The sequence below is a fragment of the Acipenser ruthenus genome, chromosome 36 (genome assembly GCF_902713425.1).
Source record: "Acipenser ruthenus chromosome 36, fAciRut3.2 maternal haplotype, whole genome shotgun sequence".
Taxonomy (NCBI): domain Eukaryota; kingdom Metazoa; phylum Chordata; class Actinopteri; order Acipenseriformes; family Acipenseridae; genus Acipenser; species Acipenser ruthenus.
Window position 1 is genome coordinate 10,751,456 of NC_081224.1, and position 25,328 is coordinate 10,776,783.

The following is a 25,328-nucleotide window of genomic DNA, read 5'->3' on the forward strand; positions in this document are numbered from 1 at the left end:
TAATTGGGCACATCGTTGAAATGTTAGCAAGGTGAATCCTTAAAAAAACATGTTTAACTCTGATGTGACCTTTGCAAAGAGCTCAAGACACTGTGAGCCACGTCGCAACCTGTCAAATGCAGATTCGATTTCAATTGAATTTGCAAATCAGAGACGTGAAATGAATGTCACTGGCTTGGCTCTCTGTAATGCGTTGACCTCACATCCAAACAGTCTGGTCTTTTTAATGACTGGTGATTTTAAAGTTCAAATTTCAATCACACCCCCCCCTTCTATGTTCCAGGCTAAACAGATTCAGTTCTTTCAGCCCATCTTTGTATCTCATTCCTCTAAGCCCTGGGGTTAGTCTGCTTCCTCTTCATTGTCCCACTCTGGTGATTGAAAAAATCACAAGGTCACATGAATGGAAGAGTCTGTTCAGTCCTGGCAATTAGGATTCCCCAGACAAGCTCAAAGCAGCTCACTGGCAGATACGCCAGTAAAGCCATATCGATGCAACAGAACCCAGAAACTCTCCGGAAGAGGATTTGGAATGTAAAGGGGGAATGTAAGAAAGCAATTCTAACGCTGGCGAGAGTCCCGCTCTGTCGAGCGACCGTGGCGTCACCTGGATGGGCAGGACGATGAGGGCCACACAGATCATGATGACCACCAGGAGCTGCGAGGGCCAGATCTTGGGGGTGACGTCTCCGAAGCCCACAGTGGAGAACGTCACGATGCAGAAATACAGCGAGTCGAACAGCGTCAGGTTGTTACCGGCTCGCTCCAAATGCTGGATCCCACAGATACTGCCAGAGAAACCCAAAGAAACAGCCTTTATTATTATTATTATTATTATTATTATTATTATTATTATTATTATTAATTTCTTAGCAGACGCCCTTATCCAGGGCGACTTACAATTGTTACAAGATATCACATTATTTTTACATACAGCAGCAGTGTCCCCCACCTGGGATTGAACCCACGACCCTCCGGTCAAGAGTCCAGAGCCCTAACCATTACTCCACACTGCTGCCCCATTTCAGCTTGGTTCAGGTCTACAAACACCGTACTTTTCATCAACTAATGAATTATTTTAGTATATATATATATATATATATATATATAAAATTCAGATCTTTTATTTTACATCATGTAATAAAAGAAGCTACAAAATGTTATTCCTAAAGTCTACCGGAAGCCATAATAGTACAGTTTTCATGTTAGATTTTGAAATTTCACATCTTTCAATTTTTTTCAGTTTTTCCATTAAGTTAGATGGAAAACTACAAAGCGGTGTGTAATTCAATGTGTTAACATCACATTATTCAGCAGGTTTCATTCCACTTTATGATGCAAAATGAGTTCATTTTGTAGGGAAACGCAACACTTTTGGCCAGAGCTGTAGATTATTGTAGTCAACACATTCTTGTCTCTCTTTTACGTTTAAAGCTGCCCTGTGTCTTCTATAGAGCTCTTAAACATGTCTACTCTCTGAGAACAGCGGGCACACCAGAGTGTCACCACTAACCTGCCCCCCCTGCAACACACTCCCAGTGCATTTGTAAAAAATACAATATTTGCTAAATGTGGTAATTGTAATGGATGTACTGGCTCCAATCACAAACACATATTGTCAAAGGAGTGTGTTGCTAGGCAGATTTGAGATGCTGACCAATAAGATTTGGTTTTAAATGTATGTAGCTGCGATTTATTTGTTCTTGTTTGTGATTGGTTTGCAATTCCTGGGGCACAGTTGTGCCAAACTGCCTCTCGGCTATCGTGTATAAAAGGACAAGAAATGTATTCAGGTAAACAAGTCGTTCAGCTGATGTGTGAAATGGTCTGGAGCGTGCGTGATCATATTTGGTCTGTTCTTTAACATGCTCACCTAAGATTTTCCCCAAATTCTACTGTGCTTTTGTACACTGCTCTGTGTTCTTTGTAAACTTTGTTTTTTCAGTCCGATTCAGAATGTCCAATTATATTGCCTCACCACAGCAATCCGCACGACACCTCAGAACTGAAAGTCAGCAGGCGTCCTCTGATCCCACAACTGCCTCTTTACACTCCAGAACTCGAGAGCAGACGTCAGCAGGATACAGGCCTCTGGAGGACGAAGGCCAGCCCTGCAGGTGACCGCTTGAGCTCACTCGGAGCCGGGTGTTGCCTCCCTAACCCGCGGGCGCGCCAGTGCCAACGCAACGCTCCCTGTGGAACAGGCCTGCTCTGCCCTGACTGTACGACTCACCCTGCACACCACGCGGTCATGTCTTTGCCAGGTGAGCCACTGGAGCCTTACGTACTTAATAATATTCACAAGGCATGTTGTTTATTCCATACGATGCCAATGTATTTTTATCTCTCACTTTGTCTCACTCTGTTAGCTGACTGGATGTGTAGCTGTTGAATTCAATTATTCTTTCTTTCTTGTAAGGGGTTCTTTCTGGACAGGCGAGCGCGGGTCTGTCTGTTTTCATTATTTTGTATTGGTACAATATAAAACTCTGAAACTGCTACACACTCCATTACAAGGTAAAATGTTTCTCCAGTATTAAGGGTTTTTTTTGGGGAGGGGTTACGTTTTACTCATCTATGTAGAACTCAACTAACCACTAAGTAATATAATTGGCCTTTAATGTTTTCAGCTCAATCTCATCTCGTTTCCAGTATCACACTGGGGCTGCAGCCGGTTCCATCTACAGTCTACAATCCAATCTACAGAGATCGTCATTTTGTATAGCTGCTGTTTATAAATCAATTATAAATCAACCTGCACAATTTCCCTGGCAGTGTAATATATTTACAGCTGTCATGTTCAGCCAACATATTATTGTTCTGCAGTCAGAGATTTTGAACCCGTCTCTCGCGTCCTTCTCATCGGACGCTCATCAGGTAACTTCACCCATCAGTGTGGAGAGATGCAGTTCTGCAGCCTGCAATCTTAACTGGAGCTGACAGACACACAGACAGACAGACAGACAGACAGGCAGGCAGACACACAGACACACACACAGACACAGACAGACAGACTGGCAGACACACACACACAGACAGACACACACACAGACACACACACACACACAGACTGACAGACAGACACACAGACAGACACAGACAGACACACACACAGACAGACACACAGAGACACACAGACACACAGACAGACAGACACACACACACAGACAGACACAGACAGACACACACACAGACAGACACACAGACAGACACACAGACACACAGACAGACACAGACACACAGACAGAAAGACACACACAGACAGACAGACACACAGACAGACACACACACACACAGACTGACAGACAGACACACAGACAGACACAGACAGACACACACACAGACAGACACACAGAGACACACAGACACACAGACAGACAGACAGACACACACACACAGACAGACACAGACAGACACACACACAGACAGACACAGACACACAGACAGACACACAGACAGACATACACACAGACAGACACACAGACAGGCAGGCAGACAAACAGACACGCAGACAGACACACACACAGACAGACAGACAGACACACAGACAGACACAAACACACAGACAGACACAAACACACAGACAGAAAGACACACACAGACAGACAGACACACAGACAGACAGACAGACACACAGACAGACAGACAGACAGACAGACACAGACACACAGACAGGCAGGCAGACACACAGACAGACAGACACACAGACAGACACACAGACAGACAGACAGGCAGACAGACACACACAGACAGACAGACAGACACACAGACAGACAGACAGACAGACAGACAGACAGACACACAGACCGACAGACAGACAGACAGACACACACAGAGACAGACACACACAGAGACAGACACACAGAGTCCCGATTGAAATGCATTTGATCTCAGATCTGCTGCTGATGAAAATGAACGAGCCCCGTTTCAAAGCGCTTTCAGCTCAGTCCCGGTGTCAGATGGATTCACAGCCTGAACCCGAACTCACCATGTGAACATGAGGCAGACCAGTGTGCAGATGAGGATCAGGACCTGGTTGAACATGGCCGAGTGAGTCCTCTGTATCGCTCGGTGGAGATCATTCTGAAAGAGACAGAAGCACAGACGTGAGAGAGGAATCAACACTGAGAGGAACGAGGAGCTGAGAAACATACAGCTGTGAACAAACACTCTGCATCACCTAGAACTGTAGGACTGAGACACAACTAAATATATATATGAACAGAATTTAGATCTTTTATTTAACATCATGATATCGCAAAAGTCCACCGGAAGCCATAATAGTAGTACAGTAGTATTTCATGTTATATTTTGAAATGGCACGTTTCAATTTTGTTCAGTTTTTCGTTTAGTATATGGAAAACTACAAAGCGGTGTGTAATTCAATACGTTAGCGTGACATTATTCAGCAGGTTTCATTCGACTTTATGAAGCGAAATGAGTTCATTCTATAAGGCGATACTGGGTTTAACCCAGTATACCTCACTGGGTTAAGCCACAAATGGGATTTATTGGAGCATTTTTCTGCAAAGGGGAATCACGCTGGCGTTCTCCATATGGAAAGAAAAAAAAAAAATTATATTGAAAAATATCCAGATACTTCTATAACACATTACAGCGTTCCATACACTGATAGGCTGCCCATATCGTAATGGATCCGCGTCTCTGAAACATGTCTCGTTTTGAGTCTCCTTTGACTTATCCAGTAGCGGTTTTAGGAGAGAGGAATTGGACACATCTCATATAATTGAGATTCGAATGAGAACTAAATGAGATTTTAAAAGCACTTCTCAAAGAGGTCAAACAGACAGAGGCGGACAGTGCACTCTCCCTCTGGCTGTGTCGCGTAACATTCACAGGAGCGTAGAAAAGGTCACTTTGAGTTTCTTATGGCTTTCTCCTCTCCGTTGCAAAGCACTGGATATTGAATAGGATCAATCGCCAGGCTCTACCTACAAGAACTCGGATCGATCTCCAGCTACACGACTTGACCTTTCTCCACTGAATTCATGGCGAGCAGACACCCGTATTCAAGTGGGACACAAAAAACTAAATGACACCTTCCTTCTGTGACCTTTTCCATCCCTTTTATTATCATGGTTTGCTGCGTTTCCTCTGAGGCGACGCTAAGCTCGTGATGAAGGTATGTTTAGGGTGCCCCACACCTCCCTCCCCTTCCCCACAGCGAGTGTGTAGGAAAAAAAATAAAACACTCAGCTAAGCTTTATTACAGCAATCATTGCAAACTAAACATTATCCTTACCTGCTGTGCACTTCCATTAGCTACATGGGTCTCAAAAGAGTGCAGTTTTGAAAGAGACACACACAGCACATGTGGATTTTCATTTCAGAACACTGTATCTGGTGCTATTTTAGCTTAAAGAAAGTTCTCAGTTTTTGGCTGTGTGTTCCAGTGGTTAAAGAAAAGGGCTTGTAACCAGGAGGTCCCCAGTTCAAATCCCAGCTCAGCCACTGACTCATTGTGTGACCCTGAGCAAGTCACTTAACCTCCTTGTGCTCCGTCTTTCGGGTGAGACGTAGTTGTAAGTGACTCTGCAGCTGATGCATAGTTCACACACCCTAGTCTCTGTAAGTCGCCTTGGATAAAGGCATCTGCTAAATAAACAAATAATAATAATAATAATTTTTGCTCCAGGTTCCTGTTCCTGGCTTGAAAGCATGCTGGTTAATAAGAAAGCACCCGTTTTCTAGCTAATTCTTTTTATAACCACACTTCTGGAGATCTCAGTACCCAATCGAGGTGAGATTTATAGATCTGTTTCGTTCGCTCCTGCCTCTTTAAAAGGATGGCCTGTGTAAGCACAGGTAAGTCTCAGGAAAGGTATTCCAAGTATGCCTGCAAAAGCTCTTCAGCTGAGATTCGTATTGAGATGGCGAAGAGGACAAGAAAACTTCTGAGCTTCATCCTTCTTTCCTCTGCCCGGCCGCAGTGATTTCTCTGGGCTATATAGTGTTATAACCTCCCCAGACTTGTAATCAACATCACAGGCAACCTAACCTAACATTGTGTGCATGTGAGCATGTGTGTGTGCGTGTGTGCGCGTGTGTGTGTGCGTGCGTGTGCATGTGAGAGTGTGTGCGTGTGCGTGCGTGCGTTTTACTTACTATCATGTTTTCCAGAGCATGCTTGGCTAGCCAGCAGTTCAGAAACACAGGGATGAACAGGTTCCTGAGAGAAGGTAAAACAACCTGATAAAAAAACACAAGACACAATATTAACTGGGATACGTCTGTTAATCCCAGCGGCACAGCGGAGATACTGTACCGTGCAACACCTGTTCCATGCTGTGATGTGCCAGTGACTTTTCAGACAGTTTGTGCAGTAATAATTAACAACGCTGCATATACCATGCCGAGATTCAGAGCGTGAAACAGCAGAACTATCACAACAAATGTATTCTTCTTGTTCAGAGTCCTGCTTTTCTGTTCAAGTCATCGTATCCTGGTGACTTTGCTGTCCTCTCTAGAGCTCTCAAACATGTCTACTCTCTAAGTGCATCCGGTACACCCGAGTGTAACCATTAACCTGTCCCCCCTGCAACACTCTGTCAATGTGCAGCCTCTCTGTTGTTTCCTCCCGTTATCCGTGTCAATGAAAGGGCTACAAGCTGTTTGGATAAGCCAGGCGTGGGCATGTCAGTCGAGTTCTCGACTAAACTCATCCAGAAAGGAAATCAAAACAGCAATAAGAATTGGAAATTAATTTCAGACATTTTAAAGTGGTTATAAAACCCGTCTCGGGGGCAGTTTTGTCTGAACTCCTGCCACGCAGCTCCGTCCTGAGTTTCAGCACCACAGCGCTGGATTGAAATGGAAGCAAAGACACACTGGGAACCGGTCAGCACGCTATTCCACTGAAGTTATTCCTCTGAAGTGAAATAACGAAAGTGGATCCCACGCTAGACAGACCCACACTTGTGGCATAAAACAAAGTTAGGAAAGAAGAAGACTGCATTGGTGATATTTCAGGTCGTTACCAAGTAAAATGTGCTGTCTCTGTATATCTCTCCATAAACGGTGGTCTGTCAGTTAGTTTCAGAGTCCCGTTGACACTTAGCGCTTGAAGCCAGGAGACTAGTTTTCAGTGTTGCAATAAAAGTCTGTCACTCACCCTGACTGACACCCTGTCACTCACATTCAGCAAAAAAAAAAAACTGCAAGACTGACAGGAAGTCACACGTGGCTGATAATGCAGATCCAAACAAAAATGATACAGAAGGCTTGGTTTAGAAAGTCCTCGGACACGTCTATAGGTCAACAACTTACCCCCCATTTCAACCCAGTTTCAACTTGCCATGGGCATTAAATACTAGAGCTCTCTTGCATGTTCTTCTTCTGGTTTAGATTCACTTTGAATCAGCTTCTGTTTCAGTTTAGAGCTGCCTCAGCACAGCTCTGACAATCATGACTAACCTTACGTCTGGCACACCAGAGTGCAACCATTAACCTGCCCCCCCTGCAACACTGCCCCCGGTGAATGAAACAAACACTGTTTTGAACACACGTGGCTATTCCCTACGTCCCCCATAAGTACTGAACACTCAGCAGTGCTAGATTTAGAAACTCTGAAAGACACCCGGTGAATTAAAACGACACACGTTTCGACTAGAAGTCTTTTTCAATGTGTTCAATCTGCTGTGCGAGGATGCACGGCATAAAAGGCTGTCTCCTGCCAGCTGCTGCAGACACTCACTGTAATCATGAAGGGGACAGCACTGATCATCTCCAGGATAAACGGGACCCGCAGCACCTGCTCCCACACGTTGCCCTGGAAACGAGGAGGACAAGGGTCAGGGGTCAGCTGAGAGCACAGACTCTGTTTATTACAGAAATCACCTTTCTGATGAGAAGTGATTTCAGGTCGAAGGCACGTGTTCCAATGTAATTGCAGGGCAATCGTTTGAAAACCGCAGTTTGACTGCAAATGGTTTCTTTTGTGCCTATGGGACAGCGTAGTGCATTTAATGGATTGAGCACAGAGAGTGGTGAGGAGATGGAATGGGTTACCTAGTCATGTTGCTGAAGGAGACTCTTCTTCATACAGAGAGTGGTGAGGAGATGGAATGGGTTACCTAGTCATGTTGCTGAAGGAGACTCTTCTTCACACAAAGAGTGGTGAGGGGATGGAATGGGTTACCTAGTCATGTTGCTGAAGGAGACTCTTCTTCACACAAAGAGTGGTGAGGGGATGGAATGGGTTACCTAGTCATGTTGCTGAAGGAGACTCTTCTTCACACAGAGAGTGGTGAGGGGATGGAATGGGTTACCTAGTCATGTTGATGAAGGAGACTCTTCTTCACACAGAGAGTGGGGAGGGGATGGAATGGGTTACCTAGTCATGTTGCTGAAGGAGACTCTTCTTCACACAGAGAGTGGGGAGGGGATGGAATGGGTTACCTAGTCATGTTGCTGAAGGAGACTCTTCTTCACACACAGTGGGGAGGGAATGGAATGGGTTACCTAGTCATGTTGCTGAAGGAGACTCTTCTTCACACAGAGAGTGGTGAGGGGATGGAATGGGTTACCTAGTCATGTTGCTGAAGGAGACTCTTCTTCACACAGAGAGTGGGGAGGGGATGGAATGGGTTACCTAGTCATGTTGCTGAAGGAGACTCTTCTTCACACAGAGAGTGGGGAGGGGATGGAATGGGTTACCTAGTCATGTTGCTGAAGGAGACTCTTCTTCACACAGAGAGTGGGGAGGGGATGGAATGGGTTACCTAGTCATGTTGCTGAAGGAGACACTTCTTCACACAGAGAGTGGTGAGGGGATGGAATGGGTTACCTAGTCATGTTGCTGAAGGAGACTCTTCTTCACACAGAGAGTGGTGAGGGGATGGAATGGGTTACCTAGTCATGTTGCTGAAGGAGACTCTTCTTCACACAGAGAGTGGGGAGGGGATGGAATGGGTTACCTAGTCATGTTGCTGAAGGAGACTCTTCTTCACACAGAGAGTGGGGAGGGGATGGAATGGGTTACCTAGTCATGTTGCTGAAGGAGACTCTTCTTCACACAGAGAGTGGTGAGGGGATGGAATGGGTTACCTAGTCATGTTGTTGAGGCAGAATCACTGGGATCCTTTAAGACCTGACTTGACAACATCAGCTACTAGGAACTGGACAAATGGCCTCCTCTCGTTCGTACATTTTCTTATGTTATTATGCATTAATATGCTTTTGTTCACCTACTAATCTTCAGTAAGCTGGTGATGTTATTAATAGCTTTTTTATTTTTATAACTGACTTTTTGGATTAGTCTTCTGCTAAGTGGATGCGCCAATATTCAAGCATATACTGTACAGGGGACATGGTCTTATATTCCAGATTATATGGTAGAGCTAAAATAAAACATTCAGCACATATACCTTATAGCTGAGATACACAAGCAGCATGGTCTCTGACAGGCTGATCAGTGCCACTAAAACCTGGGGAGGAAAAAAGACTTGAATTGTGTAAAACTAATACAAAACAGATGTTACGAAGAAGTAAGGTATACATGGCTTTTAAAAATTACAAAAGTCTTAACACCAATTTTAAAATAAAACGTATTCAATAATAATAATAATAATAATAATAATAATACCTACGCCTGCAGTTCCAGAGCATGAAACTCACACCCAGTCCTGCGTTTCTGAACTCCCCTTGTTTAAATACAGTATTGAAATGACCATGTGCTCTGAATGCTCTGATCTGCCGTCTCATCGCAGCATGAATACGCTATCCCCGAGTCTGCAGGGTTACTAATAGGAGCTGTCCTGCTGATAACAGGCAGCTGCAATATATTTAACATCAAGCTCCTGGCTCCTGATCTCAGGTAGCTCTGAAAGCCGGGGCTCCTGATCGTTTCAGTAATACACCTCATCTCAGGTAGCTCTGAAAGCCGGGGCTCCTGTGAGTTTCAGTAATACACCTCATCTCAGGTAGCTCTGAAAGCCAGGGCTCCTGATCGTTTCAGTAATACACCTCATCTCAGGTAGCTCTGAAAGCCGGGGCTCCTGTGAGTTTCAGTAATACACCTCATCTCAGGTAGCTCTGAAAGCCGAGGCTCCTGTGAGTTTCAGTAATACACCTCATCTCAGGTAGTTCTGAAAGCCAGGGCTCCTGTGAGTTTCAGTAATACACCTCATCTCAGGTAGTTCTGAAAGCCGAGGCTCCTGTGAGTTTCAGTAATACACCTCATCTCAGGTAGCTCTGAAAGCCAGGGCTCCTGTGAGTTTCAGTAATACACCTCATCTCAGGTAGCTCTGAAAGCCGGGGCTCCTGTGAGTTTCAGTAATACACCTCATCTCAGGTAGCTCTGAAAGCCAGGGCTCCTGTGAGTTTCAGTAATACACCTCATCTCAGGTAGTTCTGAAAGCCGAGGCTCCTGTGAGTTTCAGTAATACACCTCATCTCAGGTAGCTCTGAAAGCCGAGGCTCCTGTGAGTTTCAGTAATACACCTCATCTCAGGTAGTTCTGAAAGCCGAGGCTCCTGTGAGTTTCAGTAATACACCTCATCTCAGGTAGCTCTGAAAGCCAGGGCTCCTGTGAGTTTCAGTAATACACCTCATCTCAGGTAGCTCTGAAAGCCGGGGCTGCTGTGAGTTTCAGGTCCTGGGATTCTGGGACCTCATTATAAGGGACCCCAGTGAACATATAAAACCAGAAGAAGAAAAAGAAAGTGACTTCTCTACGTTACCTGCAAAGCCCACAGCGGCAGCGGTCTGTTGACCCAGATAATGTGAACCCTGAAATAGTGAGAACACGCCAGCTTACTCCGGGCAGCACGTCAGTGATCACAGCTGACAAAATAATCCCATTGCTCTCACAGGCTGTGAACTTCCATTCGTAATATACATAGGTCTCAAATGTGCAGTTGTGAAAGAAACACATGTTATGTAAACTGTCTTCACCTGACCTCAGCACCACGTTACTGGATCCTCATCTGATGCACTATTGCACTGCTAATCTGTCATTGTAGATCTAACTTGTTGTAATCCTAACTTGTTGCATCCTAGTTCATATTGTATTCTAGTAGTATTATTATTTGCACTGACTGTAAACTACACTGTGTTTCAATATTAATCTTGCATTGTAACCCTGTACTGCCCTGTAACACCTCTGAGTCGCCTTGGATAAAGGCATCTGCCAGATTAATAATAATAATAATAATAATAATAATAATAATAATAATAATAATAATAATAATACACGTGCTGCAGCTATCAGTCCCACTGTCAGCGGTGATGTGTTTGTTCACACAGAGCCTTCGGGTGTATTGATCTGCTTCAGTGAGGCAGGAGCACGTCTGCGGGGGAACACAGGGCTTGAACCCACGAACCGGAGATTAACGTTCATCTCTTTGATTGTCTCAAAGTTTGCCACTCTCTGACGCTGTGGCATCGATCAATCTTAAGTCAATAACATTGTGGCAGTGCAGGGCTCTTCCCTAGTAAATACTGGCAGGGAGGGGGTTAAATTCTCCTCCCTGCCCAGGTTGATTGCGTCAGGTGGGAGCAATCAATCAATTAATTATTCAATGATTACTCAGCCACCTGGCATAAAAGGAGGCCTCAGCCTCCCAGTAGGGGGGGGGGGGGAGTTCTAGAGAGAGGAGAGCAGCTGAAGCAGCTGAAGCAGTATGAGTGGGGTGTTTGTGTGCTGTCTTTTGGTTCATGTGTTTTTTTTTTATCCAGTGAAGGCAACGCCCAGCCTGGAAGCCTTATTTGTTGTAAGTTTCGTTTTGTGTGTTAATTGTTTGTGTTTTAGAAACCTTTTGTTTGGCCCTCGTGCTGGTTTATTTTGTATTTTTTGTATATTAAAAGCTTTATTTTGAACTTTTCACACTGTCTCTGAGTCTCAACCTCTGTCGTCCTGTCACAAACATATTTACCAAACTAGACCTTGCATGTTAAAATATATACATCTATATGTCCCGGCATTGATCTCTAGTCCTTGCAGAGAGAACGGCACTCACCAATCAAACTGGCTGTGCTGGTATGTGGCGTTGTTCTGCTGCTTCGGACAACCCCAGCTACAAACAAAGGCAGAAAGCACAGTTATTTCAATCTCAAGGTATTTCAATGCATTTTGATTTCTATAGCGCCTTTCACAACACAGTATCAATGGGTTTCAACATAAAAATAATTTAAAAAGTCTGAAATAAGAATGTTAGAAATAAATAACTATATATATATATATATATACATACTGTGTGTATATATATATATATATATATATATATATATATATATATATATATATATATATATATATAATGTGTGTATATATATATATATATATATATATATATATATATATATATATATATATATACAGGGCAGCAGTGTGGAGTAGTGGTTAGGGCTCTGGACTCTTGACCGGAGGGTCGTGGGTTCAATCCCAGGTGGGGGACACTGCTGCTGTACCCTTGAGCAAGGTACTTTACCTAGATTGCTCCAGTAAAAACCCAACTGTATAAATGGGTAATTGTATGTAAAAATAATGTGATATCTTGTAACAATTGTAAGTCGCCCTGGATAAGGGCGTCTGCTAAGAAATAAATAATAATAATACATATATATGAATCTCAGTTAACAATCATATTGTTTAAAATAAATCTGGTTATTTTAATAAAACAAAGCTACAATGTTAACTCCACTTTGCAACAGCGCTGGTTATAGCATCATACTGATCTTCATGGGTTTGCAGTGATCCTGAATTTCTAAAAGAGCGCTCTGACGGGTTTCGTTTGTTGCTGTGTTGTCGTCTGTAGCAGAAGAACTAATAGAAAGTGTATTTTGAGACGTGAAAGCATGTTCAGCAGCATGCAGGTGGTACAGCAGACTAGATGCACGTCTGTGATACTGGAACTCACTGTGACAGCAGATCCAATGAACCGTCAGAAAGTTTAAACAAAAATAAAACTTCCCATTCACAAGTCCTTCAGTTTGAGTGCTTTGTCACATAATGTGGTTCTGGCTGCACCCATTCGGTCCTGGCATGCACTAAAATGCTGCCGCAGGAAATGAATTACGGTATGCTAAGAAGAGGGGCAAGACGGGAGTGAGATTAAGGTGCGTTAAAAAAAAAGAATCTCCCAAAAAACGTACGCGTTAATCGCAGAAGTGAACTGCAATTAACTGACAGCCCTAATATCTATCTATCTATCTATCTATCTATCTATATACACACACACGTGAAGCTCTAAGAAGAGCAGTTAAATCAATCAATAATTAATAAAAGCAATCAATAACTGGTTAATCGATTAAATGGTGAATCTCTATTTTTCTTTAACCTGTTAACCTTTGACATCTCTGCTGCCCTTCTTCATTGCAGATGTCCCTGGTCCCTGAGCAGAGTCTCTGCTGCGTCTCCAAGGCAACTGTCCATGAAAGGGTCTGCCTCATGAACGCATGACTGCAAACGCATGCTTTACAGAAATCAATGTGTGTTCGGTTTCGTGGGCCATTCTGCTTCACTGTTTTATTGACAGGTTGGTTTGTCTGCGAATGACCACAAGAATCAGGTGTTATCTTAACCGTGATCCGCTGCCTGCCATACAGGCTTCAGCTGCAGCCCAGCCCTGCTGCACCCAGTCCTGGGGTTCAGAGCTCCCCTCAATGAAGTTTATTAATATTGAAATGATCAGGAGCCAGGAGTTTGAGCAGGGTTAGAAACACACACTAGCCCTGCTGCTGCTGCTGCTGCACCCAGTCCTGGGGTTCAGAACTCCGCTTGCTCTGTTTATTATTGAAATGACCAGGTAGGTGCCAGGAGTTTGAACAGTCAGGCCCCTGGTAAATCTGCTCTGAATCAACAGATTCTCACCAGAACAACACCTGAGTATGTAGGTTTACTAGTAAGAGTAATTCATGCAGCTACATGAGAGGCACCATGTATTTCTAAGCCTGATTCCACACGCCTGTCTGCAGCAACGGGCTCAAAACACACAAGGTAAAACGTGAAGGTAATGTGTCAAAGCAAAGCCAGTAAAGTTTGAAATCACGCACATGTTGCAACCAAGCCCAGATCATTTCAATAACATCCTTATTGAAGGGGAGTTCTGAACCCCAGGACTGGGTGCAGGGCTGCTGTGTATTTCGAACCCTGTCTACTACGATGGGAGAGTCTCACCAGCCTCCGCGGCCCTCCCTCGGGTCGTCCAGCAGCACCCTCACGATGTACAGCAGGCAGCTCAGCAGCTTCAGGGAGAAATTAAACAGCCGCACCCGCAGACCTGAAACACAGCAGCAAGTAGAGGTGGGACACAGCGACCCAGAGCACCACCATTGCACTTAACATTGCAGGAGAGTCCAATGCTTACTTGATCGCTGGTTTTTGATGAAGAACAACTTCAGGCGCTCCTTGAAAGTGTTTTCATTGACGTAGAACTCCACCTGCACCCTGGAATAGAAAAAACACACACACGACAAGCTTGTAATTAAAACACTCACTTTCTACACATGAAAACCATTACATCAGGGCCATCTCATGCCAAACCCAATGCGACAGTCTGAAAGACACGCAATGTTATAACTGGTTCTCTCAATAACAGGTCTGTGTGCTCTGGGAGGGTTTGCTGTATAAGATCAGAGTTGGGTATCTTCATTCATCTTTGAGGGAGGTGACTTCTTTTGGTTTGCTTGTAAATTGTGCAATCCAGCGATACTCCAGATCTCCGTGGTCGCCTGTGTGGTTAAGGTGGCGACTATCACGTGGTGGCAGCGGTGGGATGTTGCCTTGCTACCCAGAGGGGAAACTACGCCTGAATATAAAATAATAGCACATTTGCTACAGATTTTATGAGACTGGCTTCTGGAGAGCTGGGAGTTGGAGAAAGTGTTGTTCTCACCCAGATCCTGTAGAAGACAGATGTAGTTCATGTTACAGAGAGAGAAAATACGCACACCAGCGGGTAAAGTTAAGAGATTTATTTAGAAAAGGAACAGTGATTTGTCATTCTGTCGTTGGATTTGAACGCATTTCGAAATACTAAAAGACTCTTAATAAAATCAAAATACAGAATTTCAAAATACTAAAAGAAACTGAAATTCAAAGACACACGTTTTGACCGGAAGTCTTTTTTTTCAGCGTCTTCTAATTTATGACGTTTCTTTTAGTATTTCTAAACTCAACCCTATTGGATAACATACAAAAAAAACGTTTCTTTCAGTGTTTCTCAATTCTGCACTAAAGCGTGTTCAGCAGGTTTTGCATGAATGCAATCTAGAGTCCAAAACTATTAACTCAGAATACAAAAAATATACCTCCGCACATGTACTTGGGGATCCACTATATCCCCCACACTGGCTATATGAATCCCTAGATGGGGTAATAACTCTCTTACTGTGAAGCCGTTTAAACCATTAAGAGGTTCAATTAGTCACTCCTGAGCTTTTCAGCCACAAACAAAAATGAAATCTGACAGCTCAAATACGCGGGATCCTGCCAGGTTTAATTATGCAATGTTTTCAATCCACTTCAGTCCTTGGGGAGAATGTTTCCACAGGGTAAGCATGTATGCTCTCGAAGCCTCCTCTTTATCATAGCTTGAAAGCTGCCTCATCTGCTGGTTCAAGCAGTAATCAAAGAAGAGAGATGGTAATGCATTTCTCTTTTGTCTCGGGAGCACTTGTCATCGTCTCTGTGTGCTGTAGTGGACTCTCATCTTTCACAGCCACAGACGGCAGTGATAATCCAGCGGCATGCGCATGTGTGTGTGTGTGTGTGTGTGTGTGTGTGTGTGTGTGTGTGTGTGTGTGTGTGTGTGTGTGTGTGTGTGGAGGGGGCTGTTTACAAGGAGACTGGAGCACAGGGTCCTTTTCAATTTATATTCTCCTAATTGCTCTTCTCAAGTCTTCTTGCTACAGACATGGAAAGCTAGTCCGTGGGGATTGCAGTCTGCAGGAAGTGCTCACAGAGAGACTCAGCGTTTATGCTGTTAAAAAAATACAGGGGGAATTTGGATATGCGAACATGTCAAATTATCCTCAGGGATATTGATCTAAATGAACGAGGAAGACAAGAACTGGCTAAAATACATTTAAATGAAATGAGTATCATTACAATCCTGTGTTCCCTTAAGGATCAGGGACACACGCGATGGGTAAAGATTATGAAATCTAGACGTTTCAGTGCCTGGCGCCAGCAAGAGTTTCAGCCTCAGAAAAAAAAAAACACCCTAAAAATATTTTCCTTCTTCAAATCTCTTCAGCTTTGACTGTCCAGCACCCGACCCCGCGTGTGATAATGTTAAGAATTCTTACCTTGCATATTCTTCCGAGCAGTACTGGAACGACCCCACGAATGTGGTTCCGAGTGCTCCTGCTCCTGCTCGGAAATGAACCCAACAGCAGTGTGGAGTAGTGGTTAGGGCTCTGGACTCCTGACCAGAGGGTCGTGGGTTCAATCCCAGGTGGGGGGACACTGCTGCTGTACCCTTGAGCAAGGTACTTTACCTAGATTGCTCCAGTAAAAACCCAACTGTATAAATGGGTAACCGTATGTAAAAATAATGTGATATCTTGTAACAATTGTAAGTCGCACTGGATAAGGGCGTCTGCTAAGAAATAAATAATAATAATAATAATAATAATAATAATAATAATAATAATAATAATAATAATAATAATAATAACAAATACTATAATAACGGAATATCTTTGAATGGACTGTCTACTAACTATCTGTCTAGCAGGCTGTACCGCGGGGATGTGACGCTAGCACCTGCATGTGCCTCTGGTGGCCTGGCAGTCTGTGCAGGAAAAAAAACAAACAGAAAAGGCTTCAGATGCAGGATGTGCTCTATAGCCTGGACGTCGCCGGTTCGAGTCCAGGCTATTCCACTGCTAACCGTGGACAGGAGCTCCCAGGGGGCGGCGCTCAATTGGCCGAGCGTCGCCCGGGGGGAAGGAGGGTTAGGTCGGCCAGGGTGTCCTCGGCTCACTGCGCACCAGCGACCCCTGTAGTCTGGCCGGGCGCCTGCGGGCTTGCCTGTAAGCTGCCCAGAGCTGCGTTGTCCTCTGATGCTGTAGCTCTGAGGTGGCTGCATGGTGGGTCTGCAGCATGTAAAGAAGCAGTCGGTTGACGGCACACGCTTCGGAGGACAGTGTGTGTTCGTCTTCGCCCTCCCGAGTCAGCGCAGGGGTGGTAGCGGTGAGCTGAGCCTAAAAATAACTGGCTATTCTAAATTGGGAGAAAATGATTAAAAAAACAATTGGCGACTACTAAATATAAAAAAAGGCTTCAGATGAAGTTCAAAATTCGGTACACACGATCAATTTGTGGCGATTCTGTACCAAAGTTAGAAATGAGGTACTGTACCAGCGAAATCGGTACAGCTGGAGGGTATGTTATTATACAACAAATGTTCCTAAATATTTAAATGCTGACCTGAAAAACAGTAAACGCTAAATTGTAGAATTTTTTTTTTTATGTTCAGCTTTTAAAGACATTCTATTTTCATCGTCAGTGAATTATCAAACACAATAAAAACTTAAATAAATGTAAAAATACCAACAGACACATAAAAATATCCCCTTCTTGTGCTGGACAGAGGGATCTTTAGTAGAAATATTTCCGATCTTCGATGCAGCTGGTGTCTTTTTCATGAAGACGTTTTAAAGAAATCGTGCAGCTCTGTGCAGTGTGTGTTCAATCATTTACTGGAAGGAAGCAAACTGAACCGGCTGCCAGGTTCCTGAATGCAGTGTGACAGGCAGCGCATCAATCAGACAAACGTTTCTTGCATTTATTTCTAAGTGATAAAAACGATGTGTATTTACCCTATCCTTTCAGAATGGGGGACTCCATATTACACAGCAATGGATACATTTCACGGAAATCCTGAAATCCGTGAAAATTATAAATCACGAAAAACAAAGATTGCACTCAGGAACTAATATTAAACACAGCTTTGGTGTTTTTTAACTTTTAGAATGGTGTCATACTTTACATGCAGAGGGCGATATCCGTACACACGACATACAGAGCGCTCAAATTCTTGTCCCAGATTTAAAAAAAAAAAAAGTGATATCCATTAAAGACCGCAGTAAAAAAAAGGTTTTCTGATGCAATTCCTTCCTGTGGGGAAGCTGTTAATTACAGGTTTGTGACTGATCTGGCTGACAATTTCTCTCTAAGGGGAATCCTTGGCAGATTTAACACTTGTAAGCAAGCTGTGCCCCTCAGTACAGAGAAAAGGTTTCCATGGTGACTCACCAGCAGTATCTGCGATCTAGTGAAGTGCCACCCTGCCAGATGCCCTCGTGAATGTTTGATGTGCCCAGCATCTTATCTTGCAGTGACCGTGTCAGTACTGCAGGAGCCCTTTCTGCATGAGCACGGCTCTCACAGCCCGCCCTTGCTGTTTTTCTCTCGCTGTCCAGACTTCATTTGCCACGCTGTAGGTAACCAGACCTGGTCACATTGATCAGGGTTCCCACACGACCATACTAAGGCAACTCTGCATACAAAGTAAAGTCAAATGGTCTTCATACACAGCTGTGGCCAAAAGTTTTGCATCACCCAATAGAATTAATCCTGCTGAATAATGTTACGTTAACCTAAGTAATTTCATCATGCTTTGTAGTTTTCCCATATACTTAACAATCTATTATTATTTATTTATTAGCAGACGCCCTTATCCAGGGCGACTTACAATTGTTACAAGATATCACATTATTTTTACATGCAATTCCCCATTTATACAGTTGGGTTTTTACTGGAGCAATCTAGGTAAAGTACCTTGCTCAAGGGTACAGCAGCAGTGTCCCTCCACCTGGGATTGAACCCACGACCCTCCGGTCAAGAGTCCACAGCCCTAACCAGTATTCCACACTGCTGCCTTAATGATACACTGACAATTTTAAAATGTGACATTTTGAAATCTAACATGAAATACTGAAATGAACAGGACGTGGTGAGAGACGAGGGCTTTCAATTTATCTAGGTAACCCAAAAGTACAAAAAACTGACACGCGAGGCTTCGTATAATCGTGTGTGAAAGGGATGAGGACCAAACCTCACGTGACGTTGCTTCTTGTGGGACCTTAATACCTGCTGCACAGGAAACAAATCTGCAGTGTGGTGGCTGGTAAAACAGGCTTTAGCAGAGTCCAAGTGAAATTACAGAGAGGCCAAATGCTAGCTTTCAAGAATTGCCAAATGTAACGTCAGCTCTAATGTGAATGGGTCTGTGTCTTTCCCAGCTGAGACACTGCTGAATATGCGACACTGGCTCCAGACAGTAACCTTTGCTATGAGACCTTTTATAATCCTGTCTACGTTATGCTGGTCTTGTCATTTTGTATTACTTACTCACATACCCAACGCCTCGACGTTCATACAGGAAATCTCCATAGAGCATGACCTCACTTTTCTATTTGTTAGATGGTAGTCAACAAAGCTGCCGGCGATTGAGAATGAAACAATAGCCCTGTACGCTTATGAGATTTAAATCGGAGATACATTTGCAGTTTCCGACCACTACAGCGAATGCTTTCACCATAATCCTGTTTTTATATCAGTCATCGGTAAATGGCAGCTTCTGAACTCGTTTTAGATTAAAACAAAAAACCTATTCCAATCTGCCAGCAAGTTCTTCTTGAAACACAGCAATACAATAATTCAGCATCTTTTCTAAGTGAACATTTACTTTGCAATGAGCTGCTGTACAAGGAAACATCATTATCGAAATAAAAAATACACAGAATGCCGTGGCCCACTCTGGAACCCGAGGGGTTAAATATCAGCCGAATATGCAAATCAGCTTTTGATTGGACGAGGTGACCCCTCCAGGTCATTAAAACATGTTCCTCTCAAGCCGATCCTTAATTTGCACCATTTAGTGTGTCTATGCGTGTAAATAATTGGCTGCTAATCCTGCCAATTGACCTTGGTAAAGTCTTGGCTAAACTGTGTGAAACAAACCGTGGCATTTCCAGGGTAATAAGAGGATAAATGATTATTATTCCAAAAGACTGAACCCATGCACAGAGCAGATGCAGTGTCTAGTCGTTTTTTTTTTTTGGACCTTTTACATCATCGTGTTTAGAAATGGCAGATCAATGGGAAGATGTCAGTCTCCATGCCTCAAGCTTGCCCTGGACTGGAGGGAGCACCCTTTCTCTTAGGGGGTGAGGGAGGGAGCAGTTCAGTCTCCATGTCTCAAGCTTGCCCTGGACTGGAGGGAGCACCCTTTCTCTTAGGGGGTGAAGGAGGGAGCAGTTCAGTCTCCATGCCTCAAGCCTGCCCTGGATTGGAGGGAGCACCCTTTCTCTTAGGGGGGTGAGGGAGGGAGCAGTTCAGTCTCCATGCCTCAAGCCTGCCTTGGGCTGGACTGGAGGGAGCACCCTTTCTCTTAGGGGAGAGGGAGGGAGCAGTTCAGTCTCCGTGCCTCAAGCCTGCCCTGGATTGGAGGGAGCACCCTTTCTCTTAGGGGGGTGAGGGAGGGAGCAGTTCAGTCTCCATGCCTCAAGCCTGCCCTGGACTGGACTGGAGGGAGCACCCTTTCTCTTATATATATAAGTACTCCAGAGATTTAAAAAAAAAAAGATTCTAAAAGAAACAGCACTTAAAGGTTTTTCAAATGCAAATTCTTCCCCGTTCAACAATTCAGTTTTGACGAGCCCTCTTTTCCCTTTACAATTCTGAAGGACGCCTTTATTTTAATTTGTTATCTTTGAGAGAGCTGTTGTTTGTTTTGTGCATATTTTGTGATGAGGGAGGGAGCAGTTCAGTCTCCATGCTACAAGCCTGCCCTGGACTGGACTGGAGGGAGCACCCTTTCTCTTAGGGAGTGAGGGAGTTGTCTCCACGCCTCAAGCCTGCAGTTTTGACTATTGGCCCCCCCTACAGTGTTAAGGTGAGGTAACCACAGAGCCTGGAATAAGAACATGGGTCTCCATCTAGGCCCATGCTGTGAAGCCATCAACACCTGCACTCTCTCTCTCTCTCTCGCTCTCTGCCGGAAGAAGCGTTGCACTTCTCCGAGGAGAGAGGAAATAGATTTTCACACTCCCAGCCACACCACAGATTCCCTTCCCTGACACGTTTCGACGCCGAGCTAAATAGAAAACTAAAGTTTGTGCTTCCAGAGTAATCAGCGACCTCGTGTCCGTGCAGCGCTCAGCCCCGGCTGAAACCCCTGCCTCCGCTGAGACTGCGTTCCCAAGTTCATTCACCCAGCCCGCATTGGCTGCCCATCAAGTGACGAGTGGGCGTAAACTTTTAATCCACATCCGGGACGAGCAGGTTTCTCTGTGCTTTAATATTCTCGTGTCTTTAGGAACACCAAGCTCCAAAAAAACTGTCAGGGCTGTCAGAAGCAAAGCACCCTTTCGGTTGCATCAACAAATGCATGGGAGCTCAGCCGCAAGGCTTGCTGGGAAAGAACCGCCAACATCTGCCAGTAACTCATATCGCAGCTCGGGGTACCAGCGGGGGCTCAGGAGGGAAGCGGGAGAACCAGGTCAAAGGGATCCAGGGTAGACCAGGAGAACTGGTTACAGTTCCTAGCTACTCATGACCTCGTCACATGACATTACGGTGTAGATCACATAGACTTTGTCATGACCTCGTCACATGACATCACGGTGTAGATCACTTAGACTTTGTCATGACCTCGTCACATGACATCACGGTGTAGATCACATAGACTTTGTCATGACCTCGTCACATGACATCACGGTGTAGATCACATAGACTTTGTCATGACCTCGTCACATGACATCACGGTGTAGATCACATAGACTTTGTCATGACCTCGTCACATGACATCACGGTGTAGATCACATAGACTTTGTCATGACCTCATCACATGACATCACGGTGTAGATCACATAGACTTTGTCATGACCTCGTCACATGACATCACGGTGTAGATCACATAGACTTTGTCATGACCTCGTCACATGACATCACGGTGTAGATCACATAGACTTTGTCATGACCTCGTCACATGACATCACGGTGTAGATCACTTAGACTTTGTCATGACCTCGTCACATGACATCACGGTGTAGATCACATAGACTTTGTCATGACCTCGTCACATGACATCACGGTGTAGATCACATAGACTTTGTCATGACCTCATCACATGACATCACGGTGTAGATCACATAGACTTTGTCATGACCTCGTCACATGACATCACGGTGTAGATCACATAGACTTTGTCATGACCTCGTCACATGACATCACGGTGTAGATCACATAGACTTTGTCATGACCTCGTCACATGACATCACGGTGTAGATCACTTAGACTTTGTCATGACCTCGTCACATGACATCACGGTGTAGATCACTTAGACTTTGTCATCGCAAACGTCGTGGATATTATATATTTGAACAGCAAACTAAGTTGAATTCAATGTAACCTAATGTGTCTAGCTTTGCCTAGCGATAACGATCGATCTAACACCTTGAATGCATCAGGCACTCAGGAAACAAAAGGCTGATCAAACCCGTCTCTGCGATTGAATTACCCAGCCTAGTGAGGGAAGCCTACAGTAAGACGAAAGATAGAAAGAGGAAAAGAAAACTATGTAGTTGAAATCAGCTTACATTCAGATTAAAATCAGAATGATTCAGCAGACGTTATGTAGGTTTAAAAGTTTCCCCTTTCTAAAGTACGATAATGAACTCATCAAGCAAGAGAAAGGGGGGAGCAATCGAGGTTGCAAGCCCATTCAGGCACAAACTAGCCAATCAGAAAGTGCGGAGGGAAATTTTAAAAGATCCCTTTGTTTAAGAAGTATAAAGCCGACTGTAAACATTAGCTCCTTGCTCCCTGATCTCTGCCCACCTGCTCTCTCGGATTCAAAGAAACAAGGAAACTACAAGACTGCACCTGGAGTCCTCAGCTCTCCTTATCTATCCATCGAGGTCAGGGGCCCGGACACTCTGAGAAACACAAGGTACCAGAACGCTGAGAGTGACTTCTATCCAGGCCAGGTAACAATACTCTTAAACATCTATTCAGGTATTGTGCGATCCCTTGTTGTAGTGTCAGTATGTACTAATATTTCATCGGTAAATTGTTTTTTAAATGTTTATTGTAATGCTTTTATTATTTAATTCTTAGCAGACGCCCCTTATCCAGAGCGACTTACAATTGTTACAAGGTATCACATTATTTTTACATACAATTACCCATTTATACAGTTGGGTTTTTTACTGGAGCAATCTAGGTAAAGTACCTTGCTCAAGGGTACAGCAGCAGTGTCCCCCACCTGGGATTGAACCCATGACCCTCCGGTCAAGAGTCCAGAGCCCTAACCACTACTCCGCACTGCTGCCCTCAATTTAGTGTGATATTAAATGTGTAACTGTTTTGTGTGATTTTCAAACTTATTTTGGTTGCATGCTTAATAAATACCATCTTTCTAAGAAGAGATTCCCAGTATTGATTCATTCGCTCATGTTGAACAAACATGATTTATGAACTTTTGAACAGTCTGGTCTATTTCTGTCTTGTTGTAACGCGTAGATCCCGCTATTGTTTTCAGAGAGCGATATGCACATTATAATAGGACGCGGTTAACTGTCAGCGATATTATTATTATTATTATTATTATTATTATTATTATTATTATTATTTATTTCTTAGCAGATGCCTTTATCCAGGGCGACTTACAATTGTTACAAGATATCACATTATACATTATTTCACATTATACAGATATCACATTATTTTTACATACAATTACCCATTTATACAGTTGGGTTTTTTTACTGGAGCAATCTAGGTAAAGTACCTTGCTCAAGGGTACAACAGCAGTGTCCCCCACTGGGGATTGAACCCACAACCCTCTGGGCAAGAGTCCAGAGCCCTAACCACTACTCCACACTGCTGCCCCTACAACGCTTTGACATGCATGTTGGAAGCGCTTTCTGAACTTCATGTTGTGAATATCCGTTACCACATTTCTTTACCCATTTGAAATGAATGTACTCAGGTGACAGTAACGCGTTTCCTGTAGTTGCTATCTGTTCCATCCCCAGTACAGAGGGTCAGTTATATGCCAATCGCGCAGAATTTGCAGTATTGTCATGTGGTCATTTATTTTAAGTTGCGGTAGAAAATAGATTCCAGGCAGTACCAAGCAATCCTGGGCGTCTGGAGCCAAAGGGGTTAAATAAAAAGAAACGAGCAGGTGTCAGTTTGCTTGTCTTTCATGTCCATCTGCAGCCCCTAGGAAAGGGGCTGCCTGCTCCATAGTGCTGTTGTCGAAGGGCAGAGTGCACCCGGCTCCCTTTCTTTCTCTCTCCTGGCGCTCCCAGGGTCTTGTCCGGGGAATGCTGCAGACTGTGGAGGTCACAATGGCAGGCAGGTGTGGAACCTCACAGCTAGAGCAGGGTCACCAGGATTTCATTCTTGGGGCTGAACTCAGAAATGAATTAAGATCTCTGTTGTGGATAGCGTTGTGAGCGTGGCGAGAAGCGAGGGGGTTCCAAGTGCAGTTTTGATGAGATTAGAATCCTTTATCAAACAGCCCAATGCTTTCTTTATCTAACCACTGAGCTACTCAAACCCCACTGCCTTCCACACTACAGCCCAAGGCTTTCTTTATCTAACCACTGAGCTCCTCCAACCCACTGCCTTCCACACTGCAGCCCAGCGCTTTCTTTATCTAACCACTGAGCTCCTCAAACCCACTGCCTTCCACACTGCAGCCCAGCGCTTTCTTTATCTAACCACTGAGCTCCTCAAACCCACTGCCTTCCACACTGCAGCCCAGCGCTTTCTTTCTCTAACCACTGAGCTCCTCAAACCCACTGCCTTCCACACTGCAGCCCAGCGCTTTCTTTATCTAACCACTGAGCTCCTCAAACCCCACTGCCTTCCACACTGCAGCCCAGTGCTTTCTTTATCTAACCACTGAGCTCCTCAAACCCACTGCCTTCCACACTGCAGCCCAGCGCTTTCTTTATCTAACCACTGAACTCCTCAAACCCCACTGCCTTCCACACTGCAGCCCAGCGCTTTCTTTATCCAACCACTGAGCTCCTCAAACCCACTGCCTTCCACGTTGCAGCCCAGCGTTTTCTTTATCCAACCACTGAGCTCCTCAAACCCACTGCCTTCCACACTGCAGCCCAGCGCTTTCTTTATCTAACCACTGAGCTCCTCAAACCCACTGCCTTCCACACTGCAGCCCAGCGCTTTCTTTATCTAACCACTGAGCTACTCAAACCTGCTCCCTGTTAAATGTTTGGAACTTAAAAGAAAGCTACGCATTTCCGTTTAAATAACAGGCTAATATGCAAATAAGCTGTCAAATGAAGAGTTTTGATTGGAGGAGGTGATCCCCCCCTCC

The 25,328-nt window shown here is 44.3% G+C and overlaps 1 protein-coding gene across 1 annotated transcript in view; it reads right to left on the reverse strand.

Annotated features, from left to right (window-relative positions):
• The window catches only part of LOC117966852 (potassium channel subfamily T member 2-like), a 95,616-nt gene that overhangs the window by 34,098 nt on the left and 36,190 nt on the right, over nt 1-25,328 (reverse strand). Inside the window, exons 2-10 of the mRNA XM_059007956.1 lie at nt 14,328-14,407; nt 14,138-14,240; nt 11,979-12,035; nt 10,701-10,749; nt 9,387-9,446; nt 7,715-7,789; nt 6,127-6,210; nt 3,989-4,083; nt 608-788 (exon numbers count right to left, since the gene is read on the reverse strand). Of these exons, the coding sequence (XP_058863939.1) occupies nt 608-788; nt 3,989-4,083; nt 6,127-6,210; nt 7,715-7,789; nt 9,387-9,446; nt 10,701-10,749; nt 11,979-12,035; nt 14,138-14,240; nt 14,328-14,407 (784 nt within the window). The remainder of the gene's footprint in view (nt 1-607; nt 789-3,988; nt 4,084-6,126; nt 6,211-7,714; nt 7,790-9,386; nt 9,447-10,700; nt 10,750-11,978; nt 12,036-14,137; nt 14,241-14,327; nt 14,408-25,328) is intronic.